Source organism: Sceloporus undulatus, chromosome 1 (genome assembly GCF_019175285.1).
Source record: "Sceloporus undulatus isolate JIND9_A2432 ecotype Alabama chromosome 1, SceUnd_v1.1, whole genome shotgun sequence".
Lineage (NCBI taxonomy): Eukaryota > Metazoa > Chordata > Lepidosauria > Squamata > Phrynosomatidae > Sceloporus > Sceloporus undulatus.
The window spans coordinates 38336833-38361736 of NC_056522.1; the positions used below are offsets into that span (position 1 = coordinate 38336833).

The following is a 24904-nucleotide window of genomic DNA, read 5'->3' on the forward strand; positions in this document are numbered from 1 at the left end:
ATCATCATCATCATCATCATCATCATCATCATCATCATCATCATCATCATATTTATTTATATCCAACTCTTTCTCCAAAACTGGGACTCAGAGCAGCTTACAAGATTAAAAAACAGTACAATTAAAAACATAGAAAAATGTTACATTAAACTAGAATTAAATCATTACAATATTAAAACAGATTGCATAAAAGAATAAAATATAGTTTAAAAAGTTAAAGGTGTTTAAAATAATTTAAAAGAATACAACAGCCAGCCCATTCTTTAAAAATCTTCTGCTTTAAAAGCTTGTCTGAACAGGTAGGTCTTCGCTTGCCGGTGGAAGGCCAATAAGGAGGGGGCCATTCTGGTCTCCCTGGGCAGAGTTTCACAGTCTAGGGCAGTGGTTCCCAATCTGTGGGCTGCGTCCCTTTGCGGGTCAAGTGACCCTTTCATATGGGTCGCCCGGTTGGGCTCACCCCTCCTCTTCCTCCTCCTCCTCCAGCCCACCTCCTCCTCCTCTTCCACCTCCAGGGCAGCAAGGCCTCCCCTGGCCTGCCGTTACCACCACCTAAATTACGTGGGGCTTCAGCCTTGCATGGCACAGCTGTGGCTGGAAGTCCCACCCCTTCCCGGACTCCCAGCCAATCAGGGAGCCTGTCGGCCAGAAGAAGTAGCGGGGCTTCCAATCACAAGGGAGTCGCAGCCAGAAAAAGGTTGGGAACCACTGGTCTAGGGGCAGTCACAGAAAATGCCCTCTCTCGTGCCCCCATCAACTGTGCTTGTGATGGTGGTGGGGCAGAAAGTCATTACAGTGAATTTTCAAGTCCTTTGAAACAACAACAAATGTGGAAGGACAGTAAGGCGGGAGCCAGTCTGACCCCACTTGGAACAGAGTTTTAGAGCTTGGAGGGAACTGAACAGATACACTCTTGGGTTCTCACCAGACTTACCTGTGAGTGTGATGGAACCAAAACAAGAGCCTGCCCTAAATACTTTTGGGATAGGGCTGGATCAAATGGGAGAATACAGTACTTCAGGTAGTCTAAACCTTAGCCATAGTAAACTATTAGTATAGTAAACAATAGTAAAGTGTTAGCAGTAAACCATCAAATTAATTCCATGGAACCTGAATTAAAGATGATGATAAAAAACAGGTCAAGCAGCAATGTTGATTATTCATTTATTCCTTGCAAGAAGTGCTGGTAGTGCTATGTGGAACTACAAAGAGAGAATAACAGTAAAGTGGGATGGCAAGAACAGATGGGATAAGTTGGCTGAAAGATGACAGTCATAAGAACATATTCTTTCCATATCAGTAGTTTATTACAGCTCAGTTTCAGGCTAACTGAAGGACACATTACTATTTAAGTGTGGAACTTAACATTACATACTTTCACTAATTGTTCTGAAAATGTGCAGGTTTGTAACTTAGGCCCATTACAGATGGGCCTTTGCTCTGCCCCTAGTACGTACTAGGGGTTGGCCAAGGATGCAGCATCCAATCAGGCCTCACCCCTAGTACGTACTGGGGATGTAAAAATGGTGGCGCCCTATACACATGGGTGCCGCCATTTTGACGTGATGGACGCTTAGCGTACGCATGTTGCACTGCAATTGTGACACCACAAGTGCACCATTGGTGCTTTGAGGCATCACAACTGCACAGCAAGAAGAACTCGCTTTTTGCAGGTTCTTTTTGCTGTGCAGGGGAGCCACGCGGTTTGTCCGCTGCAGCTCCCTCACGCAGCAAACACGGGCGCCAGCAGAGTGCCCTTTTTGGGTGCTCTGTAAAGCACCTTAGAGAGCCATCTTCATGGTACCTATACCTTTCACAACAGTGGTCCATAAAGAACTTCAAGTAATAAACACATCCTATCACTAGAAGCATAAACTTTCAGATTTCCACATTTCAGTTCTGCATTTGGGCCCAAAAAAGAAGTGGGCTGGCTCCAAATTAGTCAAGGTAGAAGTGGACCATTTTCTGTAGAGCTGGGGGAAAAGTCCAAACTAATTCTAGCTGTCAGTGTACTTCTCTAAAATACAAATATTATTATATTAACAAGTTCTCATTTGCTCAACTGTTTCATTGTCATAATTTGTTTATTACTTACTGCTAGCTTTATGAAGTATACAGTTCCAGGGAAAAGTTGTTGGACTGTATAGTCCCGAAAGAGATATGAAGAATTATAGATTACATTCCAAGAGGAATCATTTGTGTCATCACTGTTAATATACAGAATATAGCCAAGTAAATTTCCATTTACTTCTTCTGGTGCTTTCCACCTAAAAATAAAAGAAATACATAATTGCAGACAAAAACATGTCACATAGTAATTAAAAGAAAATAACCCTTGTAGAAGCAACTAAGGGTGAAAAATAATATGGCTTGGTATAATGGTCTGAGTGTTAAAACTATGATACTGGGAGACCAGAATTCAAATGCCTGCTCAGCCACAGAAACTCACAACCTTGGGCAAGTCATACTCTCTCAGCCTCAGAGGAAGACCAATCCTTCTAAATAAATCTTGCCAAGAAAGCCCCATGATAGGGTTGCTCAGGATTGCCCCATAAATCAGGAATGACTTGGAGGCACATAACAACAACAACAACAACAACAATAACAACAGAGTCTAAAGGAAATATCGAAGTAATATGTGAAACAAACAACATGTCAAAACTCACGGAATGTAATGAACAAAATCCACGGAAATTAGTCAGATTTAAGACAGCTGTGACTAAGAAGCTCTATTTGTGTTATTAGTGAGTATACTCTAGGTAGAATTAGAGGTGAAAAGAATGTTCAAATACTTGTGGAAAAGAAATGAAAAAAGGGCCTCTCAAGTGCAGGAAACACTGATGAAGAGAATGCTGCTCATCATTTTTTTGACCTCCCTCTAGTCCTTGAGTACACCTGAGGACTACACTCCTACCACACATTGAAGGCTGTCAGGCAGGCACAGGACAATGGAGGCATTCACAGGACCTGTCAGAGGTCCTGGAGGATGGCATCATAATTGTGGACTGGCTGTCAGAATCTAACTACTGGTGCTCTTCCTTTTCTTCCACCCTCCTGTTGGCCACAAGTATAACCTAAATGTTGTTGTGTGCCTTCAAGTCATTTCCAACTTACAGCAACCCTAAGGCGAACCCATCATGGAGTTTTCTTGGCAAAATTTGTTCAGAGGAGGTCAAAAATTCTGCATAGTATGCCATGTTGTTATTATTTTTTGTAGCCCCTGTGGATATAGGCATACATGTTGAAGGGGAAAAAAATGGCGACAGATGTCAATTCTGTTAGCACATGGGCTAAAATAATTTGAAACAGGCAGCACATGACCACAGTGGCTAGGGCCATTCAAACCAGCTTGTCTTTACGATGGAGGACTGTCCTGATTCCAAGTTGGATTAAATGGATCACGTGGTTTTAGAGGAACTAAACTGAAGCAATAATAATCTATGTTGGGGCTGGAATGGAGCTCTGGTGAAGATTCACTTTTCCCCTATTATTACTGAGTTCTGACTGGCAGGAGGTGTTCAGAAGGTCATGCCTATCACTAGGTTGTGAAACTCTTTTTTTCTCGAAATTGCAAGATCTTTTTGTACTAAAAAAAAAAAATCATGAATGGAATCTTCAGAAACCAGCAAAAGCTTTCACTTTAGGAGATTTTCATTGGGATTCTAGTTATTGCACATGTTTTAATCCATTGTCCAACATTCTGGCATCTTTTTACCATACACAATTACAGATTTCACTTTAAATGGCATGGTTTCATCCTATGGAATCCTGGGATTTGAAGTTTGAGGAAGGCCATTTAGAATTCTCAGCTAGAGAGTTCTAGTGCCCCATCTAAGCCACAAATCCACATGATGTAGCCTTGGCAGTAAAAGTGAAGTTGAATGTGTAAGGACCCCTGGTCTTGATCACCTTTCTGTGTAATTACTTTCTTTTCTTTTTGAAAAAAGTCATTTTACATGTAGGTGGGCACTTAATATCAAGTCTACTTCAAACTTCATTTATGAATATTGTTAAGACCCAGACTGCTTCCAGACATGAGGGCCTTCTCAGTGGCTGTACTCAAACTGTGGAACTCTGATCCAAGAGCTCTAATCCAAGCTCAGTTGGCCTTATTCAGAAAGCTATAAATGCATGCTGTATTTCTTAATTTTTAACTCTTATTATGTTAATTTATGTACTTTGTAACCAATGTTTAATTTAAATATGTATTAATATGAAATTTGATTAATTTTGTTTTAATATTATAATTTATTATGCTTTAATTTGCTCTAGTTTTTAAATGCACTATGTGCAGTGCCTTGGGTCACAATGCTGAGAGAAAGCTGAGCTATAGATCAAATAAATAAATAAATAAATACAGCTAGCCTGTCCCAGCTGTAGGCTTGCCATCTGTGGATTTGAGCATCCATGGATGGCCCCGCCCTATTCTCTCAAATGATGGTGTGTGCATGCAGCCATGCCAGTGTGGCCACATGCACAGTGTGCCACCATTAAAAACAAAGGGTATTAGTTTTGGTATCCATGGCTAGGTCCAGAATTGAACCCCTATGAATACAAAGGGCTGACTGTACATAAAAGGTAAAAGTAAAGGTATTCCCTGTTGACAAGGTTGTCAAGTCATGCCTGACTATAGGGGGCAGTGCTCATCTCCATTACTAAGCCAAAGAGCCAGCATTATCAGAGACTACTCTGTGATTATGTGGCCAGCATGTTTGCACAGAATGCTGCTTACCTTCCCACCAAAGTGGTACCTATTTACCTATTTGCATTTGAATACTTTCAAACTGCTAGGTTGGCACAGCACAGAACAAATAAATAAATCAGTCACATTTGAGGATCCTGGCAAACTTCTTCTTGTGATCCTCTGAAATCTAGACACACCACACGATTATTATCACTGTATTTCATTTTAATTGCCACAACCTATGAATCCTGGGGCTTCTAGTTTGCTGAAGCACTTGAGATCTTTAGCTAGGATTCTATATATCCTTTCCTAAACTGTAAATCCCAGGAGTCCATAGGATGGAGCAATGACAGTTAAAATAAAATCATAAATATAATCATAATGATATAATTGTTTAGTATATACAATCCTGATCATTCCTGAAAACCAGGAGGAAAATAACCCCAGTACTCGAAAAAGAAAACTGGAGAAATGGGGGGAAAGGTATTTTTTTTCCACTAGTGAAATAGGAAAAAAAGTACTTAACTGTGCATATATTGTTTTAGAATCCAAAACCGTCAGGATTGGTGCATCCACATGACTTGGTGGTAGCTGTGCTGTAAGCAAGATGACTTGGGAACTGTTTGTACAGCCAACAATAGTGCAGGCAGTGATTAGAAACTGGTATGCTGTAAAAACTCTTAAACCTATACATGTATATATAAGAAAGGAAAAAGATATGGCCCTTTTAATTTTTGCTTTTGGATTTCATAAAGGATTATATTCAAAAACACTGAAAAGAAAAATATTTGACTGCTGCATCTCCATGCATTTTTTGAACATCAAGACACTGTACACATTTAACATATACTGTATTAACCATATATTAATTTGTCTTTTTCAAGCGAATGTATACATATATTATAACAAATCCACATACATAGACATTTCCTTTTTATTTTATTAATTTTTATTAGAATTTATACATATACATAGACATTTCCAAAGGATTATTCAGGAACCTTTCTAGCCCAAAGAGATTCCTCAATTATTACAAATAAATTTTATGACATTTTTTAATGATGTCTCACATGTGAAATCTACTTCAAGTTACAAAAATAGTGATGCATGTTAGGCTACGTCTACTACTGGTACTCTTTTAAAATTGTTTCCCTTTCTTTTCTTAGAATTAGTTGTGTTTGTCCTGAATGTGTGTTTCTTTGGCCCTTGACAGACGGTCCCTTTAGCACATCCTGGATATGTGCTAGGGTTGCCTCGGGGCATCCTTTACAGACACCCTGCAATCCTAGCATGTAACTGGGGTATGATAATGGCGGTGCCCTGTGTACATGGGGCCCGCCATTATGATGTCGTGGCCGCGCTGCAGCCAAACGGTGCAGTGAGGGTGTGACTTGCTCACGCCACTGCAGGGCACTTGTGGCGCCCTTTCAGCGGCTCCAGAATGGAGCTCCTTCCTGGGGAGTGCCTCGTTCCCGCAGCCACCAAACGGCTGCAGGAACGAAGCCGGGGGGAAAGGGGCCAAGTGGCCCCTTTCTCTCCCAGCAGTGGCTCCCTGGGATGTCCTGGGGCATGAAGCCCCAAGGACACCCCTTTCCAGGCCGGGCGGAAGCAGCATTTTGCCGCTTCCCCAAGGCCTGGAAAAGCGGCAGATCAGAGCCTCCGGGGCTGCCACTGTGGCTGCTCAGGCCCTGATACAGTAGGGATTGCGGCGCCTGCAAGCCGCCCCCAAGGGGTGGTCTGTATCACGCCAAACTTTCCAAACAATGGGCTCTGGGGCTCCATTCCTTTATAAATCCACAATACCATTTAAGTTCTAGTCAAAGTAAAGGAGGAGAGTGAAGAACTGTGAGATATGAGTGTGAAGTACTTGGATACTGAATCATACTATTGTCTCAACTAGCCCAGTACCATCAGTTCTCACTGGTAGTGGCTCTCCAGGATTTTGCACAGGCTTATCTCCTAGACCTACCTTTAGATTCCTGCTATGCCCTGCTAGTTCCCCATTGAAAGACTAATCAGGCCAAACCCCACTTAGATTCTGAAATTTAAAATGAGCAGATGTTCTATGATGATTCTTGTAATTAAAACTGATTCTTCCTGGTATGGAGATAGTGTCAAAATTGCTTCGCACACAAAAAAGACATACAGTATCAAGCTCTATCACAATGGTTTCTTCCCAGATGCAGGATCTTCCTGTAATTTGAATTTGCCAACTATACCAGCCTCTGCAAGGATATGCACCTGCTTTACATGTATTACACATTTGCAGGGGTGGTTCTGGAATGTTTCCATGTTTCTTCATATATTTAATTATTTCTTTCAAACATAGCATGGTAAGTTACCACAAGGAGGGAGGGGGAGAAGTCACCATGTTAGAAGACACCAAACTGAATTTTAGTTGGCAGCGAACAACAGAAATTGAGCATTTAAATCAAACCAGCATCAATTACTTGCCGCATCTGATCTGATTTGTACTGCTTGTCTGAAATTGACCTATTCAAGTGCTTCATAATGGATCAATTGTTTCAACAGATTCAGGTAGAAACATAAATCTACATCCTGGGCACTCCCCTAAAACTCTAAGGTTACTGCTTGTCAAACCCTCCTGATTGCGGCATCTTGTTTTCCATTTGCTTGATTGGGTTATTTGCATAAGAGCAAATGTAGGCAGTTGTGGACATGAAAAACAGATCACTCTAAGAAGCATTAGAAATAGATCCACAAGAATTATCCCTAGATATGTTAAAAGGAAATTTACCCCAGTGTATGAAAACCTTGCCCATTAATGTCAAACAATATGGATCACAAATTATATGCTGTTTTGCAATTGATTTCATGCATTTGTTGGAGGGATTTCATTGATCTCAATTTACAACATGAACCAATAAGCAAGGAATGATTTCCCTTTAAGTCTTCACAGAAATTGAATGTTTTTATTGTGTTATTACTCTCACATTAGTAAATTAAAAGCCAGCTATTGCCCCCTTTTAATCTATACAATGCTATATGTCTCATCGGGACTTAAAGTGATGTCTCTCATTTATGTATGCAATAGCACACTCCTAGCTACCATAAGTCTTCTATCCTGAAATTTTTACACTTTCTTCAATGGTTCTTTTTCTCTACCCACATTCTGTATGCATGTATTCTTTTGTTACTTCTTTTTCTTATGCCCACCTTCAATCTTTACTCTGTAAAGCATGGCAGTTTTTATACTTTCCTTAGTGTAAAGTCTGTGAAATGTTCTGGTTGTTAGACATGCAAATAGGACTCAGATGTGGGTGTTAATTGGCTTAATGGCTGCTGTTATTATGAAGGTATTGATAGTTCCCCCAAGCAAATCATAGCAATAATGTCTCTCAGTGCATTTTATAAGGAGAACAAGAACATATGTGGGTTGAAAGCTTTCTACTACAAGAAGGACTGCAAGTTCCCTGACAACATTGTACAGTGGTGCCTTGGGTTACGAAAGTAATTCGTTCCGCGGCCGCTTTCGTAACCCAAAAAGCCTTCGTAAGCCGAATTGCCATAGGCGCTAATGGGGAAAAGCCGCGATTCCGTGCGAAAAAGCCGAAAAAAGCACCAAAAGTTTTTTCGTAACCCGAAAAAACATTCGTAACCCGGAACAATGATTCCCTATGGGATTTTTTCGTATCCCGAAAATTTCGTAACCTGGGTATTTCGTATCCCGAGGTACCACTGTATTACTGTTTGAAAACAATACCTTTCCTGACCATGCTGCCAAAATAGTTTGGGACGAACTCACATCAGTTCAACATTAAAGTGAGTGATGGTTCCCCAACAATGTTGTTACCGGTTTTCATTGTTCTTTCAATAGCGCTTCCCCAATCCCAAGTTACAGTATTTCAATCAATAGTAAAAAATGTATATGACTTTAAAACAACTGCATAAGCATGGGAAGGGAATATGCTAAAAGAGGCCCTAAACAACTAATTGCAAGAGTTCGCTGTTTTTTGAAATGGAGATCTCAGGTCCTGTTCATTGAGTCACATTCAAAGACATAGCCATGCTAGTCTGAAAAATTAATCATGTGGGAATTCAGTGTAGAATATGTCCTGTATTATAAAGATTCACAGCAGTTAAGGATCCCCCTTGTCACTTTTTCTTGACAGTCTAGAAACACATTTTTAACCATTTTTAGAATATTTTTGAATATCCTTCCCAGGTCTATGGAGTTTGGACTATCAGCCTTGGTATGATCATGTAGCCATGAGATAAATTAATCACCTGCCTGAGCTTTTTTAAAAAGCTGAAATAAAACTATTGTGTTTTACAGGTGTTCACTGTGATTCCCTGGATGGACACCACATCGGAAGCAACAAGGCATGGCTGAGCATCCTAGCATTTTTTGTTCATGTAGACAGTGATTGTCATCAGAGGGTAACACCTTAAGAATAATAACCATGAGATAAGAAAGCCTGAAGAACTGGGAGAAAATAAATCTCATTCAGCTCTATAGGACTTACTCTTCGGAGAAGACATGCATATGACTGTGCTGTGAATCTTTGTTATTTAGACAAGTTTCTAACTTGCAAGCATCACTTTAAAATCACATTTTTGACAGAAATGTTTTCTTTTCATCATTCATCATGTATACGCTTTCAAAAAGATGAATAAGGAGAGTTATAACTCTGCCTAGCATGTAGAATTGAGATTTCCAGGGCGACAGGTTATAGTCATTTCGCTTTGGTTAATATCACAGGTGGTGAAACTCCAGTGGCCATTGGTTGTATATCCAGTGACACCACTGTAATAGCTCCTGTCAAGAAACTGATCTCGATATGAAGTTTCAGAGGCTATTTTTATGGTGTCATTGACATCTAAACTATCATAATGTTGTGTTAAATTCTAGTGAGCATTTGAGATATATAATGTTTTCCAGGGTATCTATAAGCGGCTTCAAACATGTGTTACAAAAACATTGCTTTCATAAATATAAGTTTTGTATATGTATAACATAAATATATGTTTTGTAAACTGAAAGCACTTAGGTTGCTCTAAAAATATGGAGAAAGTCTGTAGATACAGTAATTACTGATGAAGAAATAGTATTTAGTATTTCATACAGCTTGCAAATCTATTGCAAAACAGTCCAAACAGACATATTATCTTTTCGTTGTTGTGCACGGTAGAGAAATTTTAGTTGATTTTCATAGGGAGCTAAAGCTATGAATTACATTTTTAAAATTCAGCTAAACTGTCCAGAAATGGACAGTTAGTTTGTTTTGTATTTTTTTTAAATATCAAGAGCCATATTCTAATCACTGTCATGCTGGTGGAACAGAGCAAACATAAATGTGGTTATATCTATGTAAATATCCATCTACATAAGGTTCATCTATTGGCCTCTACCGTGAGCCCTATTTTTCAGCATTAAATCTGAATTTCTTTGCATGGTTGGTTTAAATGAGGTCATTACATTGCCATCCATGGCTTAATTAATATTTCTTTGCTTTCTCATTTCAATTAGTGAAGAGTCAGACATGCTGGTCCCAATCCTGATCATGTATGCTTGCAAATAAATGAAGAGTAACTTCACTCATGTAAAAAGGAGGGGGAAAGTATGTGTGTGTAGCGGGGAGAACAGTGTTCATAGTATAAAACAGCCAATTCACAGTTAAGTACTATTAGAAAACCCACTTGAGAAACAGCCATTTTGGGCAATTATTTTACAATTCTATTACAACAGGTTTATATAACTGTAAATGGAAAACCACTGTATTAAATCAAGGACTAATTGGTCTTAATCAGATTCTTACATCCTATTCCAAAATATGCTTGCTTGTAAATATTCGATTGATTTAGGAAACATGACAATTGGATATTGGATAATGTTAAATTTAATCTTTGGGGGGGGAAATCATGCTAAAATGAAAGTTGCCACAATTTTATCTGGAATAAAGGCTATTTGTGTGCTACATTTTGTACTTGCATCCAAATACAAAAGATACATGAATTTCATAAAGTAGGAAAGATGAAGACATGAGTTAAAACTGAGATAAATGTTATTCAGATGTACTCCAAATAAGGAGGCATAATTGTGGCCTCATATAGGAAGATACAGTCTTTCAGATAGCTTGAACTCAACATGTACGGGGATTTATAGCTGCTAATTGACACTTCAAATTGTGCCTGGAAATGGACCAGTAGCCAGTGGTGTTGTTGTAACAAGGGAGTCTCATGCTCCCTGTAACCTACCCTGGCCACTAATCTCATAAGATCACCTTAGTGTTGCCATAAGTCAAATGGACTTTAATGCACACACTAACAACAAAATAATTAGATATCATTCTTTCAGACAGTCTAACATGACAAAAGAAGATCAGATTTCATCATACTTTCCCCCTCCTTTTTACATTAGTGAAGTTACTCTTCATTTATTTGCAAGCATACATGAAATTTTTTTTAGAAAGAATGGAGAAGGGAAAACTGATCCTGGGCCTTTGCCTAGAGTAGGCTACAGTTTAACCTACCAGGCTAGTCGGAGTTCTCTCCACTCCCACTGAGTCCTGTCACTGTCACAAAGAAGTGCAACAAAGGTCACTTGTCACTCATGCCTATTTCCATGCAGGGCAAGAGAGACTTCCCACTGGAGCAAAATGCATAACAGGCATGGGAACCAAAGTCCAGATTAAGACCTTAGCAGAAGATAAAAGGTTAAAGCCTCCTCCTACAAAGTCATGATCCATACATATCCAGTAATCCTCCAGATATCTGTGAAAGAAAAAAATGCTACCCTCTAGAGCAAACCACATAAGGTGTAGTTTGCCCTTAGGAAATGGGGTGTCCTTAGTGAGTCACACTGTCTGTGAGAAGCCCCATATGTGCTACAGCAGTCCTCCCCACCATCCCTTTTTCTTGCCAAGTTTAGCCTCAACTGGCAGAGAGTGGGAAATTGTCCTTAAATTATCTTCTGCATCTTCATGCATATCATTTTCTCTTTTTTAAGTACCATAAACACAGGTGGAGGGGTGTGAGTTAAAACCAAGAAGGTTAAGATGTATTGTGCATATTATTTCAGGATGAATAATTTTCTGTTGACTTTCTCATGCAACACCCCCTGTGCAGACCACCTGTGAGCCAGGGAGAGCAAGTTAAATTTATCATTAGCAGTTTATATGCCCTTTAATTGGAATCAATGTGCTCGCCGAGGCAAATTGTCTATGTAGACTCCCCTGAAATATCTGCATACCTTAAATGGCATGATAAGCTTGTTGAAAGGAGGCAGACAATTTACATTCCACTGGTGTGTTATAAATAAATAATAAGAACAGATTAGAATTATGCATTTACGCCTACTAGTGAGTGTGAGATGCATAATTCACAAGTAGTGAACCCTTAAGAGACTTCTGAATTCCCCAATCTCAAGCACACAGATCAAGGTATATTTTTCAATTCCCTCTGTTCTATGTTTCTGTTATTTTCCTAGCTTCCCTGGGTACCCAGGCTAGAAGTGTCCTGCTTACTTATTATCCATTAAAGCTGAAAGTTGGAATAGTCTCTCCTTTTCAGAAACTGGCTATACATAGCTTTCATGATTTCTTTTCAACAAGCATATTAGACCAGTGTTATAATTCTGGAAGTACTTAGATATGAGAAACAATCCTGGGCCATTCTAAAATACAAGAATGTTGTAGCCATGGGGGTTTATTTTTCATATGCTGCCCTTTCTATAAGAATGCAGAGAAGATATACATGATAGTACCACAGTTCATTTTGTTCCAAATTATTTTAGGTTAAATCCTCACAAGCAACCCAATGGTGATAGAATAATAGGCCTAAGATGATAAGATTCCTGCATTTATTCAATCCTCATCTGATACTCTCCAAAATTTCACAAATAGCAATAGCAAGTACATTTCTATACCGCTTATCAATGCACTTAAGGACTTCCTAAGCACTTTACAATGTGTAAGCTAATTGCCCCCAACAAGCTGGATACTCATTTTAGCGACCTTGAAGGATGCAAGGCTGAGTTGACCCTGGTCCCCTGGCTGGTATTGAACACACAACCTTGCAGTTTGTGAGTGAGTGGCTGCAGTACTAGCATTTAACCATTGTGCCACTAGGACCCCTACAGGATATGCGTGACCAAGCAACATGAGAATACAGTCAAAATAACAAAGGTTATGAGGAAGAACAGACAAACTAGGAAATGCTGTAGCAGTTTGCTTTTGCTTGAGTCTTCAAGGAAATGCAAAATTCCACCCCTTCTCTCTCCCTTTTCTGAGTTAACAGAGTGAAAACTATGTTTGTCCTTTGGATTCCATTTGCAACAATGGAGGTAAACTGAAGACAAAAGGGGAAAGTGGGAGGAAATGAAAGAAACTGAGACATTTTGAAAGCAATTGAGAAAGTGAGATGACAGAGGATTAATCAAAATAATCCTTTCCAAACTGAGACAGTTGTCATCTTGAATATCAAGCAGGACGTAGGACAAGGATTTTTGATGGCAGAATGCAAGCTGTGAAAATCTTTTTTAAAAAATATTATTCAACTTCTTCCCCAATCGTGCCTATTTCTTATGTCTCCTTTCTATCAATGATGCTTAAACCAGCTCACAAAAGTAATGCTTAAATTTAAATAGATGAAGTAGTTAAACAAAAACATAGAAATAAAATAAAAATATCACTAAGGAAAAACATCCAGGAATCACTAATTTAAAACTTCATTTGCAAGTCAGCTTAAACACCAAAGGTCTATGCAAATGAACCTGTCTTTGCCAGGTGGAAGAAGGACAATGGAGACTGAGTGAGCCTGATCACTTTTGCCAGGGAAGTTCACTGCGAAGGGGCAGCCACCAAGAAGCCCATTTTTCATGGTAAGATCTAAGAGTGTGAGGAACAGAAACTAATGGTACAACAACATTCGCTGTGAAAAGACTTCTATACCATCACCGAAATGTGAACATCCATGCTCAGCGGAATACAAGAGGTAGGGATGGAAAGAATGGCGGGGTACATACCTCCGCTTTGCGGCGCTCTGCCGCCGCCGCCAGTAAGTCCGCGGGGGAGCCGGAGCCTTCACACGGCCCGACTCCCGCGTGGACCGAAAAAGAAGCTCCAAAATGGAGCTTCTTTTTCCGTCGCATTTGCGACGTAGCAAGGCGCCAGGGGCGCACTCGCTACGTCACAAGCGACGCGACGCGTACGGACGCTCGGCGTCCGATACGCAAAGATGGTGCCGGCCATGTAGAAGGGCCGGCGCCATCTTGTACGGACGGAGTCCGTACTAGGCCCAGGGGCGTCTATAAGAGACGCCCCTTTTTTAAAATGGGACGTCCTCTGGACGTCCCAAATGCCGGTGCAGAAAGCACCAATATTTGAAAACATCCAAAAATGGTAGAATGGTAGAAAAACAGGATTCTTCCCTGCAGAAGAAACAGAGGAAATGTGGACTATCCAAAAGCACATCTTTGCCTTGTCTGGATTAAGGTTCCCACAGACATTGCCCTCGGCCAATACATTCATCAGTCACCAGTTCACATCTTAAACAACTTCCCTGGATTTGGATGGACAAAAGAATCATCACCACATTATGTGGCAGCAAACCTCCTCAACTGGCTTTCACAGCAGTTTCATGTATAAGTTAAAGAGTGTGTTAAGTTCCCCTGAGGACAAGATGGAATTCTGAGAGACATCATAAGCCAAGGGACACAACATCTCCAACACCATCAGTCAATCAATATTAGTGCTGAAAGTTTTAGTGCTGAAAATATTCCACACTGGGAACAAGGAAAGCAGTTCAACTGGGTGTGTGAATTGAAGTGAGAGTTCTACTCCCCCTGGAGTGTATGCAGGTTGGGAGGAGTTACAACTTGCTACAGATTAAATGTTCAGTGTAGTATTTATTGACTATCAGAGCTGTCCCAAGGCACTTGCTGCCTGAGGCGGAATGACAAATGCTTGCCCTGCCATCAGACTGCAGACATACCATAAGCACCCTTCTTATTGTACAAGTACAGAAAATACAACATAAGAAATACAATGAGAGTAAAATAACTAACTTTTAAATAAATGACGTTTCTGCCTTTCTAATGACACCCTACATTAGCTGCCTTATTCTACTCTCTCATCAGCCAGTTACACATTAAATGATACTTTATTATAGTATAGTGGGGGGGGGGGGAGTAATAGAATGTATTTTAATATATGTTGTATATTATACTGTATTTTATTTGATATTATAAGTCGCCTTGATCCTGCGGGAGAGGCAGCATATAAATAAAATGTTATTATTTAATTTTTATTATTATTATAAATTCAACCTTGCAATCTTCTTGTACTCTTGCTAGTGCCTGTGTGCCCATTCTACACCACCCTTCAGTTTATGTTGCTAGACATAGAACCCTCCAGTCACTGCTCAAATTCTTTAGAAACAGCCCATTAATTATTAGGCATATTAAGACCATAGAATCACAGAGTTGGAAGGACAATCCCCTGCTCAGTGCAGGAAATCCAGCTAGACCATCCCTAGCACCTAAGTGTCTTGTCTCTTTCTGAAGAAATCCAGAGAAAGAAAGCCCAAAGAAGGTAATCCTTCCCTAGGCAATTAGTTCCCCTGCCAAACAGTTCTCATTGTCAGGACATTCCTTCTTATGTTCCATTGAAAGCTACAATCCTATAACTTAAAACCATTAGACCTGGTCCTTCTCCCTGGACAGTAGAGAACAAATACAGTGGTACCCCGGGATACGAAATACCCACGTTACGAAATTTCCGGGATACGAAAAAATCCCATAGGAAATAACTGTTCCGGGTTACGAAGGTTATTTCGGGTTACGAAGAAAATTTTGGTGCTTTTCGGCGCTATTTCACACGAAATCGCGGCTTTTCCCCATTAGCGCCTATGGGTTTTCGGCTTGCGAAGGCTTTTCGGGTTACGAAAGCGGCGGCGGAACAAATTAATTTCGTAACCCGAGGTACCACTGTATGCACCTTTCTCTCTGTGACAGGCCTTTAGATGTTTAGAGAGTGCAATCATGTAACACCTTAGTCCTCTCTTCACCAGGTTGTCCAACTCCCTCAACCTTTCCTCAAAGATTTTGTTCTTCATACTGTTTATCATCCTTGGTGTCCTTCTTTGAACCCACTCCAACTTGTCCATAGAATTCTTAAAATACACCTGTGGAGAAAAGGCAGACTGGGACATTGGCAACATCAAATCCGAGTGAACCTGGCAACTGCCAAAGCCAGCTTAGCCATGAAAAGATGGGGGCTACTCCCAGGAGCAAGTATAAATAGGAAGAGAGGAGCATATGTGAACTGGATAGGGGCCAGATAGGGTTTATTAGACCCTGAGGGATTTTAACAGCCAAGGTGGCTGAGGTATACTGCTAAGAGGGGCAGTTGGATAGAGGTTTTGAGTATCCAGGTTAAGGACTAGGAGAGTCCTTGGTAAAGAGTGTCCAGAAAAATCCTGAGGAATTACAGTCAGAGAAAGGCTGGGGAAATTACTCTTAGTTCTGTGTGTTCTGTCTCTATTCCTACATTTTTGATATCTTTTCTGAATTCTTCTCTTATTTGGATATAATGTAACCAGTCTATAATTATCCCTTCTTGTTCTAACTGTTCTTTCAATTTAATTTTAATTTTCCCCTTTGTATCTATCAAAAGGACATCATATTTGATCCAAGTATAGGGTCCCTGATATTCTCATTTATGAAAGACTTCTTGTGATGAGGCTCACATCAGGATTTTTGAATAACTTTTTTTTTATACGATTTCCAAACTTTAAATAAAAATTTCCTAATACGGTGAGAATTAAATCCTTTGTCTAGTTGAGGGGCATAATAATACAGTATAGATGTGTGTGACATCCTTGTTTCATTTTAATTCCTTCTAATTCTAGCAATTTTGGGTTATCTAGGAGAATCCAATCTCTTATCCATAAGAATGAACATGCATTGTAATATCATTCAAGATTTGGAAGACCTAGCCCACCTCTTTCCTTTCTGTCTTGCATGACTACGGTTTTTATTCTGTTTTTTTTTTCCCTTGCCAAATAAAGTACATCATATCTTTTTTCCAGATCAAAAATGGTTGTTTGTTTGTCAATATAGGAAGTGTTTGGAATAAAAATAACATTTTAGGTAAAACATACTTTTGAATTATTGCCACTCTTACCCAAAAATGACAATTGTTTGTTATTTCAGTTATTTAGGTCTTTTTAAATATTCTTCCAGGTGTTTTCGTAATTATTTTCATACAGATCTGCATTTTGATTAGTAACTATAATCCCTAAATATTTAGTTTTGTCAATTATCTGGAAATCTGTTTTTTCCTTGAGTTCATCAGTCTCTTTTACTGTTAGATTTTTGGTTATAATCTCACTTTTATTTTTGTTCAGGTTAACGCCGACATTATCGCCAAATTCTTCTAGGATTTCTTCCAATTTTTGAATGCTTACTATCAGGTTATCTAAGAAGATTATGACATCATCTGCATATGCACATAGGTGATATTTAAAGCTTTGTACTTTTGGTACTCTGATTTCTTTCTGGTATTGGATTTTTTTGATCATTATTTCCATAGCCATTACAAAAAGAAGCGGAGAAAGGGGGCATTCCTGACATGTTCCTTTAGTGATTTTGCATTTTTTTGTTCTTTGTCCATTAACAAGTATTTGGGTATTTGGAAATTTGTAAATGTTTTGGATGCCATTTAAAAATCTGCCACAAATTCCAGTTTCTTCTAGAAGAGTCATCAAGCATTCCCAGTTGATGTTATCGAATGCTTTCTCGAGATCTAAAAATACTGCCCCTAATTTTGACCTTTATGGATCTCATAATATTCAAAGATATTCAGTAATACTCTAATGTTGTTTTTTAGATATCTTCCAGGAAGGAATCCTGCCTGTTCCTCATAAACCCAATTCCCTAGAAATGTTTTAAACCTATCTGCAAGTATTGATGCATATATTTTGTAATCAAGGTTGAGCAGTGTAATCGGGCGGTAATTAGAGATATATTCAGGGTTCTTTCCTTCTTTGCCGCACTCTGCCACACTCTGATGATGCCCTGAAGTCATCTTTTATGGGCTATCTGTTCTGACCCTAAGACATTGATAAAAATTTTGAAAAGTGTTGGCCCCAAGACAGAACCCCGTAGCACTACACTTGAAACTTCATTCAATTCTGAAGCACAGAGATTGATGATAACTCTATGAACACAGATTTTTAACCAAGTATGGATCCATCTGACAATGTTCCAGTATATTCCACATTTAATAAATTTGCTAGTCAAAATATCAGGGAGAACTTTATCAAATGCTTTGCTGAAATCCAGATAAATGGTATCTACAGAATTTCCACTATCTACACTGGGCCCTTGGTATCCTCTGGGTTTTGGTTCCAGGACCACCCATGGATTAGAAAATCTGTGGGTGCTCAAGTCCCATTAAATACAGTGGCATAGTAAAATGGTGCCCTGTACATAAAATGGCAAAATCAAAGTTTGCTGTTTGGAATTTATACAGTTTTTCAATATTTCCAAACAGTGGATGCTTGAATCCATGGAGGGCTGACTGTACTAAACTAGTGATCTTATCTCCCAAAAAGATATAAAATAGTTTAGCAGGATTCATTCTTGACAAACCCATGCTGGTTCCTACAAATCACTGCATTGTCAACTAGATACTTACAAGCAGACTTCTTATAATCCATTCCAATATTTTCTCTGGTATTGAGGTAAGGTTGACCGGGGTGTAGTTTCCTAGATCTATTGTCACAAGGCACTTCTGAAACACTTCACTGGCAAAATATATGGGACGTGAGATACACAACAAATATGCCCTTAAGTAGGAAAACAGGGTAGATGCTACTCCACTAAGAAATTACATCATTAATTAATATCTGCACATTCCCCCCCCCCTTTTGAGGGATACATCCATTTCTTCCAATGATTACATAGTGTAATGACAACTTAATTTTTTTCATTTTGCCCCTAGGATAAAAAAATAATAATAAGCAATCACTTTGTATATATCCACACGGCATAGTTATAACAGTTTGATACTACTTTAACTGTATGGCTCCATCCTATGGAATTCTAAGATTTGCAGTTTCATAAATTCCTTAGATTTTCTGCAAGAAAGTCTAGTTCACTCCCCTAAACTGTGGCCCTAGAGCTCTGTAGCAAATATTTCGAACTACAATATCACACTACACTGTTATACCACTATTATTCCACTTTAACTGCTATGAATGCCTCCTGTAGAATTCTGGGGTTTGTAGTTTAATGAGGTCTAAGAGCTCTATTGTTGAGAATCCTAAATGCATCCTAAACTCCAAATCCTGATCTAGAAGTTAAAGTGGAATAACAGCACTATAATAGTGTAGTGTGATATTGTCCTAGTATTGGCTAGGAAGAAAGGGGAATTGGTGCTCACACAAGACAGCATACAGCTGCACTGATGGACAAAACACTTTGTTAGCTGGCTGCTCCACCCAAAGATATTGTGACCACACAGTGTCATTGGCTACAGTCAACCCTCAACTTTTGTGAGTTTAATTTCTGTGGATTTCATTACTTGCAGGTTTGCCACCAATAATTAAATGGATTTTTTTGAAGTCCAACCAGGGTGAGGAGCAGTTCCAGGACAGCAGTGGTGGTGACAATGGAAACAATACCATTCTTTGTGTTCTCCTGCATCCAAATGGCTTGCAAGCTGTGTGCTTTCACCTTCTATCCCAGCATGCTGTTAGTGACTTATATGTATACAAGTCCCTTTTTGGGTAGAGCACAGGGGGCTATCCTCTTGCCCTTGTGCTCTGACCATAAATCTCCTGTACACAACAGCTTCAAACTTGGGGGGGGGGGGGTAGCAGCAGTAGTGGTGGCAACAAGACTGCTCTTTAATTCTAAAAGCAGAAGCAGACAGTTGGCAGACTTGCCGGGGACAGCCGGAAGAATGCTCATTTGGTGGTCAGTCCTTGCCACCACCACTACCCTGCCCTGCACCATGTTATAGCGATACAGTACTATAACAGGGATTTGTGTCTGAAGTCTAATGTTCATTCATATCTCCACCTCCAGAAATTCCACCAATTGTCCACTTTATAAGACCAAAGAATGCACACCTAATCTGTAGATGGACGTTTCCCCCTCTTCATTCCCCCCCCCATACATTTTATACTATGTTAAGTAGTGTTCAGCTGCCATTCCCTGTGTTATATTTGCATATAAATTTAAACAGAAAGCCTTCCATTATGCATAGATTCACCTTCCTACTGCAACTTAACACTACAAGGAAAAATGGTTGGCTGTTGTGGGAACAATGATATTAATTTCTGCCAACAACATGACAGGAGCCCAAAGCATTTCAGCTGACGGGAAAACCCTTTATACCTTAATGTTTAAAGAGAGCTATGTGTATCTTAGTTATCAACACACTTTAAATAACTGATAGATATTATGGTATACCTTGTTATGTGCACATAAGTATGCTAAATTTTGGGGAGAGGCCTGTGTTGGTGTCACAGAATCATTCATTCACTGTTAGATTGAAAAGGATTATAAATTCATATTTACATCATACTAATTAAGAGGGAAGTCTTTTAGAAGCTGGCAGTGATGTCTGATTACGTTTTAAAAATAACCAAAATTTTTACCTGCAAATGTGTGGAACTGGAAGACAAAATTTCTTAGAAATACCTATCACTTATAGTACTAATGATAAATTGTACATTTTATGCAGTAATCTAGTATTTAAAATGGAGAGACAGAGTGCAGCCCTCCAGACATAGTTGAATTATAGGTGGCATGGACATAGCTAATAGGGATTGAAAGAATAATGGTTATTATTTGCTCCCAAATTGAAGCACGTAAGCTTATCACACGGCACTTGGAGGAACTGAAACGGAACAAAACGGGGGGGGGGCATATGTTACCACACGAGAGAATGCCACCAATGCTGCCAGGAGCCCCCAAACCATTCCCCAGCCATTTCTGGCAGCCTAGCCGATTTTGAAGAATGATTCAAAATTGTCCTTCACAATCGGATGCCATGGAACGTCTGGGAAACAGCTTGGGGACTCCCAGCGGCATTCTCCTGTGCAGTAACACTGGTTTTCCCCATGTTCTGTTCCATTCTATTCTGTTCCTGTTCCTCCAAAAGTGCTGTGTGATAAGCTTAACAGGGTTTGTATTATTCATTCCTAGGTCAAAAAATTAGGTCTTAGCAATGAACAAACCCCATTGAGAAGAATAAACCAGCAAGAATGGTGTGCAGCTTTCTTTGTTGTTGTTCTTGTTCTTCTTCTTGTTGTTGTGTGCTTTCAAGTTATTTCTGACTTATGGAGACTCTGAGGTGAGCCTACCATTATTTTTTATTTTTATTTTTATTTTTATTTTTTGCAAGATTTGTTCAGAAGGGGAAAAGCCTTTGCAAATCACCCAGTAGGTTTCCATGGCTGAGCAAAGATTTGAATCCTGAAGTCGAAGGCTTTCATGGCTGGCATCCATGTTGTTTTGTGTTTTTTTTCGGGCTATGTGGCCATGTTCTAGAAGATATTCTTCCTGACGTTTCGCCAAGCATCTGTGGCTGCATCTGCAGAAGAATCGTTGAAGATGCCAGCCACAGATGCTGGCGAAACGTCAGGAAGAATATCTTCTAGAACATGGCCACATAGCCTGAAAAACCCACAAAAAACTATTTGAATCCTCCTCCCCAAAGTCATAGTTCAATACTCAAATTACTACACCACATATTAAAATGTCCCAGAGTGTCACATATAAATTACTAGGTGTAGAAAAACACTTTTTTGTACAAAAAAAGTTTCCTGTGCTGAAAAATGTCGTTTTCTAGGCATTAAAATGAGTTTTCTGTGCAAAAAAGGTGTGTGTTTCACAAACATCTGTTTCCTGCATTTTTTTAATGTGCAGAAAAATGGATTTTGTGTAGAAAATATTTTTCTGTACAGAATAATTTCTCTGTGATACTTTGGGACATTTAAATACAGGCAGAATTCTGCAGAGAAATGCTCATATTCTCCCACAGCAGGGAGAAAACAATTGCAATTATTTGTCCCTGCATGCAAGGAAGAAACTGTCAAGGATCTGCCTGTATAATGGCTAGCATAGCTAATGGTGAAGAATGTGAATTGCCCAAACATAGCTTAAGCCATATTTCTAAAACTAGCAATAAATATCATTATTCAGTCACTGCAAATTGATCCTTAGAGAAAATTGGCCACCCAGTGGATTAATAGGAGAGATTAATTTTAAACAGTTTTTTGGGGGAAATCAGAGCCTGCTATTTTACCTTTTGATATGGCTTTCCCCATCCTTTGCTTTTATGTAATCACTCCACACTACATTAAATCAGTTTATAATGAAGGGCTGAAAAATTAGAGTTTTGGACTGTAGCTCCAACAAGGGTTATTGGCCATGCTAGAAGGAAGATTCAAGAAGTTATAGTCTAAAAACCAGCACAGCCAAAAGTGTTGAATGGAGTTGTAGTCCAAATATATCTGGAAAATTACTGTTACCCACCTCTGCTCTATTTGACCAGGCTGATCTAAATACACAGATTATAAGCATCATAGTCTTGTGGCATATCAACTGGATGAAAAATATAAAGGAAGACAATGCCTTACTTCAACAGTCTTAAAATCTAGTTGACCTAATCCAAGACCATATCCAAATTCCATGATTTAAAATTAGTAAAGACCTTTAATACTGGACAGGACTGGAGCCATCATCTTGCTTGTTATGTGCTTCAGATTTATCATAAAATGATAACCTAGTTCAAAAATTAGCAAGGACATGCTTTTTATCTATAGGGTCTACAGCAATACACTCTCATCAGCATGAAAATCTGCTTTTCCTCTAGCTCACTCTTTTTTTCCACTTACGTCTGCAGACCTTGTGTCACATAGACTTTATTAGGATGATTAAATAATAACACTATTACTAAATTATGAATCCAGATGTGTATTTACATGTTATTATAGACATTTGCTAGGAATGGCATAAAAAGAAATCAATACCAGCAGGCTGAAGCTGCATTTATACTGTGCATCTGCAATAATGGAGCTTAGCATTTGCAGTAATGCCATCATTGGAACAGTAATGAACTCTCTTCCCTCATCTCCTTCATGATAACCATCTTAAAACATTAAGTTTATGCCTTTCTTGAAGAATGCTAATCTGCTGTTTTCCTTATATACTTTGATTTATGTTACTTAATTTTAGTGGGTATGTACTATTTATTATTTTTGGTAATATATCATCTTTAACTAGAACCAAATTGATGTGGCAAGTATATCTCTATGTGATGGCTATGAATACATCTGGCCTGTAAAATTATAACAACTTTTGAAGCTACATGGCACTTTATGTAATAAGCTTCAGTCAGAGGAAGACAGGAATAAAGCAACATATTTTAGAATAACAGTAGAACATGAAAGGAATCAGAATCAACTAAAAGGCTATAATGGTTTATGTCAGTAATCTGGATAATGAATACAAAAACACAGCTTGAGCCTCAGCAATGGTTCGGTTTGCAAAGGGAGGGTATATTGGTTTCACTTGCAAAACACACTATAAGGGGCTGTGTACACTGCCCTTAAGGGGTGGCCTGCAGCCACCTTCAGGTGTGCCGGATCAGGGCCCTGGCAACAGCACACCGTGGCCCCGATCTGGCCTTACCAGGGAGCAAAAAGGAGCCACAAAGAGTGGCTCCTTTTTCACCCTGGAAAGGTCATGATAGCTGCGGCGGTGTGGCTTGAAGGTGCTCCTTTGGTGCTGTGTCATGTGGACACAGTACCAGAGGAGTGCCATGATGCAGCGTGTTATGTGGTGTGGTGTAGGGATGTAAAGAATATTCTCCAAAATTCGAAAATTAGTAGAAATATGCCTAATTCGACAATTTCGATAACATTTTAGAGAAAAGAAATTCTGAGCATTTCTCGATTGATGAGTAAGAATTTTTATTTTTAATTATTTCAAAATGAAGTGAAGAGATAAGACTTTGAGCTGACAATTCGACCTCCAGGATTTGAGTAAAGCTACCATTCATACTGGCTTTTACTGGGAGCTACTTCCTTTGTTAGGGTGATTCCCACCCATCTTTTCTCACTCACAGCTTTGCTTTGAAAAACAAAACAGAACTAAAGGAGGGAGCCTTCTCCTCTTTACATCATGCTCTGCCATTAAAATTCTCACGAAAGAGGAGGAGGTGGGGCTGACAAAGGGAAGTTTGGCAGATGTTTAATGAACATTCCTCTTCTGAAAAAACCAGAAGGCACACACACACACAGACACACACAAAAGAAAAAAAAATCTCAACAAATAAACAAGAAATACTAGAGTTGGGGGACCCTCAAGGACCATCCAGTCCACTTCTGCTATGCAGTAATACATAGGAATACATGGGATCCCAGTTCACCATAGAAATTCACTGGCTGACCTTGGGCAAGTCACTTGCTCTCAGCTTCAACTCCAACTCTTAGGTATTCCTTCATGGTATAAGGGGGGGGGGTTGGATGACCTATTGGAATCCCTTCGAATGCTAGGTTTTATCCATCATGGCAGAATTCCTGCCATTGCACCGCACCCTGCCCCTTCTTCTCTTTTGTGAGGGTCACACTCTCTCAGCCTCAGAGGCAGGGCATGAACAACTCTCTCTCTCTGCACCTCTCCCATGGTGATGCTAAGGTCATGCAATAATAATAATAGTAGTAGTAGTAGTAGTAGTAGTAGTAATTACCAAGGAGAGTGCAGAATATCCATGAATGAGAGAGTGTGACTTACCCAATGTCACCCTGTGGATTTACATGGCTGAGCTGGGATTAGAACTCTAGCCTCCCAGTCCACCATAGAAATTCACTGGCTGACCTTGGGCAAGTCACTTGCTCTCAGCTTCAACTCCAACTCCTAGGTATTCCTTCATGGTAGGTTTTATCCATGGCAGAATTCCTGCCATCGCACCCCACTCTGCACCTTCTTGAGGATTCCTGCTTGGCAGAAGAGCATTGCCACTTGGCACCCGACCCCTCCCCTTCTCATTTGTGAGGGTCACACTGTCTCAGCTTCAGGGGCATCCCATGGCAAAACTCCTCTTTATGCCAAGAAAACCCTCGGTTTGTCCCATCTTCCAATGCCATCCTGATGTTGAACAGGGGTCAGACTACATGTCCTCTAGGATCCCATGGAATCCTATGTATTACTTCATAGCAGAAGGGGGTTGGACTGGATGGTCC

General features: G+C 39.6%; 1 protein-coding gene across 1 annotated transcript in view; it reads right to left on the minus strand.

The window, feature by feature from the left end:
• USH2A (usherin) overlaps positions 1-24904 on the minus strand; it is a 665459-nt gene that overhangs the window by 326011 nt on the left and 314544 nt on the right. Inside the window, 2 exon segments of the mRNA XM_042475774.1 lie at positions 2093-2264; positions 5208-5367. Coding sequence (XP_042331708.1) covers positions 2093-2264; positions 5208-5367 — 332 coding nt within the window.